The sequence below is a fragment of the Maniola jurtina genome, chromosome 26 (genome assembly GCF_905333055.1).
Source record: "Maniola jurtina chromosome 26, ilManJurt1.1, whole genome shotgun sequence".
Lineage (NCBI taxonomy): Eukaryota > Metazoa > Arthropoda > Insecta > Lepidoptera > Nymphalidae > Maniola > Maniola jurtina.
In genome coordinates this window covers 52,177-65,017 of record NC_060054.1, presented here as the reverse complement: position 1 = coordinate 65,017, position 12,841 = coordinate 52,177, and the positions used below count along the sequence as shown (strand labels likewise).

The 12,841-nt window shown below is 41.9% G+C and overlaps 1 protein-coding gene across 2 annotated transcripts; it reads right to left on the bottom strand.

Moving 5' to 3' along the window:
* Positions 1–2,488: 2,488 nt before the first annotated feature.
* Positions 2,489–12,683, bottom strand: LOC123878822 (E3 ubiquitin-protein ligase COP1-like). 2 transcript variants are annotated; one of them, XM_045926158.1, is made up of 10 exons: positions 12,372–12,683; positions 12,156–12,268; positions 9,926–10,455; positions 9,384–9,531; positions 8,681–8,799; positions 8,222–8,423; positions 7,683–7,981; positions 3,866–4,057; positions 3,549–3,683; positions 2,489–3,138 (listed from the first exon to the last, which is right to left on the bottom strand). In XM_045926158.1, the coding sequence occupies exons 2-10, from the start codon at positions 12,187–12,189 to the stop codon at positions 2,614–2,616; spliced, it is 2,184 nt and encodes a 727-aa protein (XP_045782114.1). In that variant the 5' UTR covers positions 12,190–12,268; positions 12,372–12,683; the 3' UTR covers positions 2,489–2,613. The 2 variants fall into 2 exon arrangements, with proteins under 2 accessions (XP_045782114.1, XP_045782115.1); XM_045926159.1 differs by lacking the exon at positions 12,156–12,268.
* Between the last annotated feature and the right edge of the window lie 158 nt (positions 12,684–12,841).

Here is a 12,841-nt window from a genome sequence, read left to right as displayed (position 1 = left end):
ATGATGATTTAGGCCTTGTAGGTCCAGTCATTTTATTCGCTAAATTACTCATAAAAGAGTTATGGCTTCTGAATATGAGATGGGATGATTCTCCACCGCAACACATTGTTGACCAAAATGAAATTGTTTCGCTTACTCGTCTAGTAAATTCGGTTTACGCTACAATATCCTCTCGCGTAAAAATAAAGAAAGTCCTCGCATTCTCAGATTCAGAAGTCGCCCTCTGCTGGGCACTCTCGTCACCGCACAAATTTAATATTTATGTAGCTAACCGCATTTCTGAAATTCGTACAAATTTGTCGCCACTTAAAGTGAATTTTTATCATATCGCAGAGGTTCAAAATCCTGCTGACTGTGTATCTGGTGGTCTTATGCCCACACAGTCCTCAGGATACGCACTTAGGTTGGAGGGTCCTTCATTGATTTCCGTACCTTCGGAAGAATGGCTTCCAACCAAGCGCTCACATCATGATAATTCATATTTACCTGACGATGAATTTCCTTTTCAAAAGTTTTCAACCGCTTTGGCTAACGGTTTAACTAACACCTCTCAAAATTTTGAACATTATTTAGTTATTGATTTGAATAAACGAATTTTAGTTCGACTTATTTATCTACAAACCACTACACTCGTGCTAGTTCTATTGAACTACTACCTAAATGCGAGATTATATTCGCTATTATTAAATAGGTTTTTATTATTGTTCGCTATAATTCAATCCTTCTGGAAACATTTAGAATTTAAGCATTTGTACTCATTGCGAGTTCACATAAAGTTCAAAGTCACTTCGCATCCAGTTAAGGAAAGAGTTGTAGTTTTCTTTATTGTTGAAAACGTACCACCCCTCCAGTGGCCAATTGGAATTCTCACCAAAGTGATGCCTGGTCGAGACGGAGTGGTTCGTGTCGCGCAAGTTAGAACTAAGTCTGGAACTTACGACAGGCCTATAGTTAAGCTTTGTCCGTTGCCAACTCAGTAGTTTTAATTTATATTTAAGTTGTAGTTTACTTAGTCTTAAGTTATCTGCAATATTACGCACCCTTGCAATATGGGTTTAATTTATAAGTTTAACGCTACTTTATATCCTTTTTACTTAATAATTTGATGAAGCAGAGCCTTCATGCTGAGGGGCGTGGTAAATCTCAATAGATGGCGCCACCTACTTCAGAACTGCATTTAATCGCATAACAGGGACGTGGGTATCCCTTACTCACTCTGTCCTATATATCCTTCCCCTTTCCCACTCATGGACTCCAAGCATATGCAAGTGTAATGCGCTAAGCCGAAGTCAGTGCAACATAATCTATTGCTGGCGTGAGACACTACTTTTCGTGCATAATAAACAACCGCAAAATCACCGCGACACGCCATGTGACACACCCCGGAGTGCAACAGCGATTTACAAATATACCCTGGCCAGGGATGGTGAAAGTGTGGTGACGAGAAAGCTGCAGTTCGGAACAGACTTTTGAACCATTCCAGCCACGTAAGTCCAAATTTACCTAACCACTCCCTGGAGGACACACCCCTTTTTTCTCCTTCGTCGAATGCTACGTTTTTATGGGGCAATTAACCGCTAATACAGTCCATTAAAATCAAAATAATTTTGACCGCACGTTTTCAAGTATGGTGGCATAAGGCCCCCCTTTAATTTTTAATTTGGAGCTACCAGGCTGCTTCAATACAAAAGGATTTTTATTCCATCTACAACATTTATTCCAAGAAGGTACTAGTGTAGTCAGGCAGCAATTTAACAATTATTCTTTAGTTTACAAAATCATTTATTCAAAGTAGGTACTATTGTACACCTTAAATCGTCAGAATTGTTAGGTTTGTAAAATGATACACATTACTTAGTAGGTTGGTTTTGGCATTATTAGATTGAGGTTCAACCAATTGCGCAGACGATATTAAAGAATTTGCTACTAACGAGAACATTAAAATTAAAGTCATCCCTCCATATTCACCGCATTTTGGTGGTTTGTGGGAAGCAGCGGTAGTTGTGCAAGCACCATAAGATGGGTAATTTTTTTTGCAATTGTATCGAGTGGGATGGCAAATAAAACAGGAGAAAATTCTACGCTCATGAATATAAATGTACAACATTAAAATATACCAAGCGACAGAAAAACAATTTTACTGTAATATTTTAGCGTTTATTGAGACGATTGCAGGCGGGTTTTAGTTTTCAAGTTTATCTTGTTGAGATTTTTGCTATATTTAATTTAATGTCTGTGTCGGAGCGGCGGTGCTCTGGCTCTACAGCGCGGGATATTGAACAGAATCGGATGAGCCTTACCCGTTTGTCCTCATAGTTAGTTCCGACTAGTTTGTGAACCCCACAGCTGCGAGACAGTGCGGGGCTCACAAACTAGTGTATGAACTTGGTAAAAGATATTATTTATTAATGCGCGATAATTTTGTGATGCATTTGTTGATACGTGTAATCGTAGAATATAATTTTCGAGTCAAACTAATTTGTATGAGCGGGTGGATAAGAAATAGTGAAGTGGAACCACCCGGAAGTATTGTCGTGATATAAATTGTGGGACAATAAGACAGTGTTGCACCACCTGGATTCCGGATAGTGTCGGCAAGTTGGAGTACCGGCTCTACACCAGCTCCAGCACCTTGATGGTGCCCTGGCTGTTGGCGGCCAGCAGCGCGGGGCGGTCCTGCGCGCGGCGCCAGCACACGGCGGACACGAACTCGGGCGGCTCCTCGTCCTTGCGCTCGCGCTCCAGGAAGCCGCGCACGGCGTCGAAGCGGTGCGCCAGCAGCGGGCGCGACAGGCCCGAGTAGTACACGTACAGCGCGTTGTTCTCCGAGCCGCACGCCACGTAGCGGCCGTCCGTGGCCAGCCCCACGAAGTTCTTCTCGTTGGCGTGGCCGCTGAACGAGCGCACGCAGCGCGGCGACTCCACGCGCCACAGCTTGAGCTGCGAGTCGGTGGAGGCGGACACCAGCGTGTGCGCGTCCAGGAACTGCACGTACGACACGGCCTTGCGGTGGTCGCGGAACACGGCGAGCGGCGCGCGCGGCGCGCGCAGGTCGTAGTAGTGCACGGCGTGGTCGGCCGAGCCGAACGCCAGGTGCGCCGAGCTGCGCGGGTTGAAGCGCACGCAGCACACGTTGAACTGCCGACACACGCACCGATTGTTTTCAATGTGCAAATCTTTATTTTTTTAAAAAAATATGAATAAATGTGTGAACACACTATAATCACAATACCAACGAAACTTCATATTGTCAATGCCACGTGTTACGTGACGCCGACAATATCGTACACACACTTCAGGACAGGACATTTTAGAACACTCTGTTTAAATTTTCTAAACTGTATAAACGTGTTATTAAGTATCGAATTATTTTTATTGTAATTAAAAGTTTGTTGTGTATACCATCAGGCCTTAATGAATATTCTATATCATTTTTGTATCCAAAAAATCTTTATAGCACAATTGAGTCTTGCAAAGAAAGTATACAGCGCCATCTATGTTTAGTTTTACGAAATAAATTGTTACATGTAATAATATGTATAATGTACCTTCGCCTCGAGCGTGGCCACGGAGCGCTCCTGGTTGAGCGCCCACAGCTTGACGCGCGCGTCGTCGCCGCCCGACGCCAGCAGGCGCACGTCGGCGCGGTTGAAGTGCACCGACCACGCGCGCTTGTCGTGCTCCTGAGGACAATAGTGTAGCTTACTATACTCACCAATATATTGTGAAGGATTATTTTCAAAAACTACTTCTTTGGGTTTAACGATTACATTAATTATTTCTTACAATGGTTCCGTGAGACGTGGAAGGGTCATGCGACTGTCGATTGTGTGAGCATGTGCATGTTCCGATGGACACGGCTTACCTGCAGCGCTCGCGTCCGCACGGCGGCGCCCACGTCCCACACCGACACCGTGCCCTCGTAGTCGCTGGACGCCAGCACGTGCTTGTGGTAGTTGTTCCACGACACGCAGCTGATCTTGTGCGCGCACTGCATCTCCGCGCACGGGTAGTGCACGTCCACCGCGTCGCGCACCACTGCGCCGAACTCGAACACCTGCTCAGTGCCCAAATATGTAACTCATAATAACTAATGAATTACCTTATGGAGTACCTTAGAATCTTTATATTGATAACGAAACACGTTCGTTGGCCCATTTCAGACCTCTGGGATTTTAATCACACTAATATTATAAAGTACTAATATTATAAGGTAAACTATGTACCTACTTGTGTACCCGTAATATTAGAAATTTGGTTTACTATTGTTACTATTGTTATTTTGATATTATGTAGTGTTGGAGGCCCAATCAAAGACTTGTTGGTGGTTCGCTTGCTTTAATGATACTGAACTCACTTATTCTATGTGCATTACATTATATGTGTTCAAGTGCCGTGGGTCACATACTACACCTCCCAGGGCACTTGAAAAAAAAAAATAAGTAAAACATTTTTTTTTTTTAGCCTAAACACAATAAAAATGACATAACGTAAAAAATACACAAAGTGAAAAATGCAAGAAAAAAAAATAGTCTGAAAAAAATGCAAAAAAATAATAAAATTTGTCAAGTCCGAGGTATTTAATAAGTCAATCCAAATCAATCAAAATCCTTTTCGGTTTAGAAATCGATTTCTCCTCTATCCGTGTGCGCGCGCTATTCTATTACGTCATAATTCATATTATTCATTATAATATTCAACTTATTCTCATCATAATTATTATTATGGCATAAACTCCTTTCATCATATTATTATTATTTCTTTTATATTCTTAACCACTTTAGGTTCCTTTTACTTCATATTTTCATTTATTATTTATTTATACTCCTATGCACAATTACTCTCACGCAGACAACTACTGTACAGCATGATCGAGATAAAAGGCGAGTATAGGTACATTCCAAACACAACAACTTGTAAAAAAAATTAGTTGTAACGATTATTAACTGTACCATGATGTTCGGGTGATCAATCCGTCCACAATAGTAAGCTAAAATCGATAAACTTATTGACACTTTCCCATTCCTTTCACAAAAAAAAACTCTTGCCATGTGTTATCTAATAACACTACCTATCTTCAATAATTTTCATACCATAACCTTTCACAAATATTTTACACCTTTCCCAAATCATTTCCATTTCCATAATACCATTCCCAAAATGCCATTACTTCATTAATTTATATATATTATTTCCATTGCTATGGTACCTTTTGCTCCAGTCTTTCACGGAGACGAACTAGCGTACAACATGATCAAGAGATGGGCCGGTAACTCACATCACTTCTTATCCTCACATTTATATTATACTTTATAATCTCTTCCTATCTTTTAATTCCAATCGCATATGCATACCAAACCAAACCTTACATTCTCTTTAAATAAAGCAAACCCCAACGTCTTCTGCTAAAAAAAATAACCATTCTCATCATTCAATTCCTGAACAAATCATACACTCTTTCAATACACTTCATATTTAAAACAAACCCTTACATCTTCTGCAAAAAAAAAAAATTTAACCATTCTCATAATTCAAATCTGAAACAAAGCATTACATTCCTTCGATGCGCCTTGCATTATGCAAAAAAATTATACATAAAATCCATGAGAACTCCTAAATAGTGTTCAAGTAGTCACGAGCCTATAAATCGACATAAATCCTTGCATATATCCTGCTATCATTCATCATCAACGATGTTCAGTACGTCGCATATTTATATTTGTCAAAACCTTTCATATAAAGATACTCGACAATATCGCTAAGTTATGAAATCAAAACAAATCTGAAAACAATTAAGTTGCTTAGTTATCAATTAAATACATTTTATCATTGTTCTGGTACCTAACTATTGTTTTTGAATTCAATGGCAATTATAGTATTGTAATACAAGACGAAAAGTTACGTATCAGCGTTTCTTTTGTATTTGATATGACCTATTTACTTTGGTCATCGGCGTCATATTCACATTGGATTGCATCACGAAATTCTTGATACCTAATATCATACCTAAGTAATGATTATTATTTAAAGTCAGCTTTTAATAAAACGTAAAATCCAAGTAAGGTGTTACTTCTACTCTAAACTAATCTGAACATTTTACTGCTATCAAAATAGTACTTTTCTACTATTTAAGATATGAATTTTTGTAAAATAAATGGAAACTATACTTCCTTCATATACTTAAGTCACTCTTAAAGTTTTAATGATAAACAGGCTGTAAATACGAGAAAACTAAATAATTGAAATCTATAATTTCTGAAAATATGGCTGACAAAGAAAATCACCGATTTTCGATTTATATTATAACTTCTCAAAAAATATTACTTAATTTAATTCAAGATAATCTGTAACTATAAGATCGCGAGATACCTAAACAAAATAATATCGGGTTAAAAATTAGTAAGTAGAGTCAAAATCACATACCGAAATTATTACTTCAGCGTAAGCAGACCAACACATTTATCACAACATGTACAATCTGGGTACAATCTGGCCTTGCGATCCTATATTATGTATTTTCTAAAAAAATAAGCTGGAAAAAACACATAAAGTCTGGAAATAAAGTCAACGGTCAGGTCAAAAATGCAGTCAATACAAGAAGGAAAAAAATAATTGTGTTACAAAAGTAAATAACCAAACTTATATCCGGACAGCGTAAAATTACAATTAATATTATTTCTAAAACACCTTAATTTCGTCTCTAATTTAAAATGTTCACTCAGGTATTAGTCCAAAATTTATCTTGCACATTAAAAAAAAAAAACACCATTTTTGAAAACGAAACTCGAAACACTTTATCTTTACACATATATCTTCTTGATTATGTTCATGATTCCATATATAGCTTTATGTCTCTGCACTGTCGATCTTTCTCCGCCATATTCCATACAATGGACCATTTAGAAATATTTAGTGTTGTCTTTAAAAACATCTCTCTCTTCTTATTATTCAAATTTTAAATCCTCAAATCTCTGTCTCTTCTTAATATTCAAATTTTAATTTCTCAAATATCGGTATTATCTTTAAATAAATCTCAATTTCAAATTTTCAACTCTCAAACGTAAACGCTGTCCAGCCGGTGCACGCGCATGGTGAAGGCGCGCGCACACCGACTGGCAGGGTCGCCATGTAGTGTTGGAGGCCCAATCAAAGACTTGTTGGTGGTTCGCTTGCTTTAATGATACTGAACTCACTTATTCTATGTGCATTACATTATATGTGTTCAAGTGCCGTGGGTCACATACTACAATTATTTAGATCATACATATTTGGTAGACTTATTTTTTCAGTGTATTGTGACTTTCGTAAGTGCTTTTATAAGTCTGAAACGAAGAATAAATAAATACAAATACAAAGGAGAAAGTTCGTGTGTGTGTGTGTGTGTGTGTGTGTGTGTGTGTGTGTGTGTGTTTGTTACTCCTTCGCGCAAAAACTACTGGACAGATTGGGCTGAAATTTAGAATGTAGATAGATTATACCCTGGATTAGCACATAGGCTACTTTTTATCCCGGAAAATCAGAGTTCCTACGGGAATTTTAAAAAACCTACATCCACGCGAACGAAGTCGCGGGCATCAGCTAGTAACTAATAATTTCAGACTCGCCACTCATTGCAATTTCATCTATGTCGATTAGTCTTGAAGAAAAAACTATAACTAGCTAGAAGAACAAACTAAACTCACCTTGATGCGCTTGGTGACGCCGGCGATAGCAAAGAACTCGTCATCCTTGTCGAACTCGATGGTAGACACGATGGTGGAGTAGTTGATGGCGTCGCTGCAGTACGACAGCGTGGCGAGCGGCCGCAGCGCGCGATATCGCGTGAAGGCGGCCAGGTCCGCGCGGAAGGCCTCCAGCCCGCCGTAGCGCTCGCTGCCGCTGCACGCGACGTCGCCCGCCGACCCCGCGCCCGAGCCGGCGCCGGGCTCGGCGCTGACGGCCGGCGCCGGCACCGGGTCGCTCTCCGGCGCGCGCTGATCGCCTGCAGAACACAGTGGGCCGATATCACAATATGGCCCTTCGAGCCGGATAAATACATAGACGAGACGAGATTTTTATAATAATTGTTTATTTATTGCAACATACACGAAATACAAAAAGGTGATACATCAGAACAACAGTATCAAATGAGCCAAGAATTTGTGAATTCTTGTATCAGATATGTAGGACGTGGAATTGGTCCTTCGAGCCGGATTAAATAAACACTTCGCTAGATACCCACCGGCAGCACTGGAGGCTCTGGTGTCACTGGCGGTGCTCTGCTGTGGCACGGGGTCGGCGTCGGCAGCCCCCCCGCCTCCCCCGGCGGGCGGTGCGGGCGTGGAGCAGGGCACGGGGGAGAGGCAGGGCGGCGCGGGGGGCGCGGGGGTGGGCGCGCCCGACCCAGGGAAGTACAGCTCGTCCGCGCGGTGCGCGAAGTAGCACTGCGGGGAACACAATTAACGCCATAATGGTAGAATATGTTTGGGTTGTATAAATGTTTCAGGCGAAACCACTTTTAACTAAAAAAAACAAAACAACTTAGTGTTTAGCCCAGTTAACTGTACTGGTGAACTGTATTAATAATTATGATCAATATTGGAACAAGTGATAGTAACCCTGAGTTTTAAAATACATGCACCTAAAAACTCAAGTAGACATTGTTTAGTATTTTTGATGTGCGACAGGTAAGCAGAGGTACCTGCACGAAGTCGTCGAAGTGCGCGGCGAGGCGGCGCCAGCGCGCGGCCAGCGCGTCCCCGCCGCCCGCGCCCGCCGCGCCCCCCGCGAAGCTCTCCTCCTCCTCGTTGGGGGGACTCCCTGCGACACACACACACAGCAGTTAGCGCCGAGGCGGGACCTACGAGATATACCTACAGCATAGCGCCCCTTTGATGGTTCCCGCCTCAATCTCCACAAGTAGGATAGACATTAGTTTGATTTCAACGGTTGAAATCAAACTAACGTCTAACGACATAAGCTAAAGACTTCTCACTATTACCAACTCATGAAATGTAGACCTGGTTGGGAATTTTCTTCGGTCTTAACTCCTCATGCTCGGACAGCCTATTCCATAATTTAAAAAGCCATTGAGCCTTGATTCAACAAGTATCTAACAACTAAATTAGCATCACCTGTTCTCGACAGGTGATGTAGGCAAGAAGACTTTTGACGGCATGAATAAATGGGATGTTTCAGGCTCATACAGTTATAACGAAGCCTACTATTATATCTGTCTTCACAAAATTTTTACAATTACATAACTTTTCATATTTTATCCATTGGTTTATTGTTTTGATGTAAACTGGTTTGAAGTACTTCACAGTGTACTTGAAGTCGGATCCCTTTAAAAAAAAGTTATATTAATTTCAGGCTCTTGTAATTACAGACAGACAGATACATACGCGGCTGTGTCTCGCCCAGCTCGCCGAGCCTGGGGCGCACGTCGCGCACGGGGTCGGGCGAGCCGTGCTCCGTGGGGGAAGGCAGCCGCCCGAGCTCCGCCGCGCCCGCGCGCAGCTCGCGGAGCACGCCACCCACGTGCTCCATGTCCTGACACATACATTTATTCTTCTATTAATCAGCGTTAAAGAATATGTCCAAAAGTGATTACTTTTTATACCCTTTACCCTATATACTGAAAAGAAAAAGAGAAATGATTCCTGAGAGATCATGATTGACGAGAGAGGCATCAGAATGGCTCAGAAGCCAGGAGTAGATTCACTCGACGATTCAAAAACGTTTTGCAATAAGTACTCGTAGTTTATAGTTTACGGCGCCGCACTTTGGATGTGCTCGTGCGAGTTCACAAGAGTCCAATTCGTACGGAAACTCACTCAAAGTGCGGCGCCTCGAACCTCTAAAGAAGCTGACCACAACTGCTGGTAAAATAAATTTTAAAATCAGATTAGATAAGAAATCCTAGCGACAGGGACACCTCGCTCACCTTCTTGACGAGCGCCGCCTCGCGGGTGAGCTGGTCGAGCTGGTGCGTGCGGTGGCGCAGCAGCTGCGCCAGGAACTCGTACAGCAGGCGGTGGTGCGCGGCCGCCGACTCGGCCTCCAGCAGGCGCTTGCGGCGCGTCAGCACGTCCAGCATGCCCTCCACGTCCGGCAGCGCCAGGTGGCGCGCCTCGGCCGCCAGCAGCGCGCGCAGGCGCTCGGCGTCGCCCGGCTCGGCGGCCGCGGCGCCGGGCGGCGGGCGCGCGCGCAGGCGGCGGCGCGCCACCAGCTCGTTGAGCAGGAAGTTGGGGAAGTAGTGGTCGCGGCCCGCCAGCGCCGCGCCGCACTTGGGGCAGCGCCGGTGCAGCTCCACGGACTTGGCGATGCAGGCGTAGCAGAAGGAGTGGCCGCAGCGCGTCACGTACGCCTCGTCGATGAGCTCGAAGCACACGGGGCACAGCAGGTCGCAGTCCTTGTCCTCCAGCGACCCGCCCAGCCCGCCCAGCGCCGCCGCGCCCGCCATCGCGCCCGCTCCTACCCACACACACACACACGCCAGTCGTGAGAACCCACGACTCACCGAGAGTGCCGCGCTACATGAGTCTAATCCAAAATTAGGAGATACCTAAAAGAACTGCAACGACGGCATGATGAAGTGGGCAGAATAAATTGTACATGTTAAGATCTCAAGGGACTTGAAAGGAAACCTCACACTGTAAAGAGCAGCTCTGGGAAATCCTCCACTTGGTGGATGGTAATAATTAATAATTGCAATACTTCAGCGGCCCTTGATAATGATTTATTTTGGCATACAAGATATAGTACATGAACACAAATGATTAAACATTTAATATATTAAATGAATTTATACTATACCTATTTTGGATGTTAGTTTATTTAAAAACATGAATTCATTTTTAACACTTGATCCAAAAAGAGGGGTGTATAAGTTTGACGTGTGTATCTGTGTGTCTGTCTGTGGCATCGTAGCTCCTGTTTAGGAGCTAATTAGAAACTAATGAACCAATTTCAATTTAGTTTTTTTTTGTTTGAAAGGTGGCTTGATCGAGAGTGTTCTTAGCTATAATCCAAGAAAATTGGTTCAGCTGTTTGAAAGTTATCAGCTCTTTTCTAGTTACTGTGTTACCTTCACTTGTCGGGGGTGTTATAAATTTTTAATTTACACTTGTTCAAAATAATAACATAATACCAAACGTGCACTGGATTGCCAAAACTTGATGCATTTTGTTCTACATGGAAATGCATATTGATGAATTCAAAAGAACTTGTAAAAGTATAATTGAATAAAAATATTTTGAATTTTGAATTTTGATGTAGCACTCCCACATAAACTAGGAGCTGCAGAAGAGAGCACAAACTAGTTGTTGGCTCCTACCGCTGAGGTTTGCAATATCCTTCCAGGGGCCATGTTTCCTGCATATAGCTTAAGTACCTGCAAGGCAAGAATGAATAGGCATCTGCTATGCAAGCATGCTCCAACTTAGACATCATCATTGCTTCCTCTAATGCACAACTGTCATCAAGCACAAGCTTGCCTTGCAATAAAATACTAATGTATATGTAGTGAAAATGTTAGAATGTCCGCTAGTTCATGAACACATTGAGGCAATATATTTTGACTTAAACACAGTGCTAGGGGTGGCTGAAATCAAAACCACATTTAACTTTGTTGTAATAATAGCACCACTGAAACAGAACTGTGCCTTAAAGTGAGAGGTCCAAAATCAAATATCAATGCATGGCAATCGAGTTGGAAATTAAGATTTTTTGTCTAGGATTAGTCTGTTGGGCTTCTTCAGATGCAAAACTGTACCACCCTGACAGCAGCACCCTCACTACAAACCTTCATTTTGAGAAATTCCAATGGACAAACATGCAATATTTACTTATATATAAGTTAAAATGGTATGTAATGACTATTTTCCGTTTGACTGAGGATAACTAATAACATTTGAGTTATTCACTTTCCACTGTAATAAGTTAAAGTTTTGAGGCAATGTCAGGGTTATATGCAATGCCCAACCCTTCTCATTCTGAAAGGAGAGCAGTGCTCAGTACTCGGTGAGCTGCCGTGGACTTATGATGAAGTTGATGAGGTTCAGGGGCAACTGTCTTTGTTCATAAAAAGCTGTACGCTCTTCTTACTTACGCACAACGTTAACAATCGATTTTGACTGTTTGTAATAATCAACATCTCTTCATCACTTAATCTATTAATTTTTTTTGGCATCTGTTTTTCCATCTCATGATTCCACAAGTGACTGGAAGGCTGGCACTTGGCAGTCACCTCAGCCGGTGTATCCAAAATTCGAGGTTTAAGTAACGTCTATTAAATTCAACAAATTCTTAAATATTAAACTGCAAACCTCATCAATTGGGAAAGTAATAGAAAGGCGCGAAGTTATATACACATAACACTAAAAACTTACAATTGAATGGCTGGCAAAGGAGCATCCTCTGGAGCATGATACGCTGAACCTTCAGGATATCGGAATCCAAGACTGTTCTAGCACAACCACATCACAAGTGCTTATTGATGGTTGTGCTCAACGAAGCCACTTCACACTACACTTTTCTATTGTATAATAGTTTTGCTCTTAACTCTACAATGATGTACCTAATGTCTCCATATTATCGAGAATTTAAGATCCTTAATTCTTCTTGGTTTTCTCAAGAAAACTCGAAAAGCCTGAGCGAAAAGCACTAAGCAGTACATTCACCTCAAGGCTCAAATTCCTGAAATAAAATTGACAATTGAGTCAATTGACGTTTGACTTGACCTTTGACGTTTGTCAGTGCTACCATTTACTGTGCATTTATTTTATCAATCCACCGATGAAAAAACAATAATAAACCGTTTTGCTCAATTTATGACAAGATTTTTGTACTTATTACAACG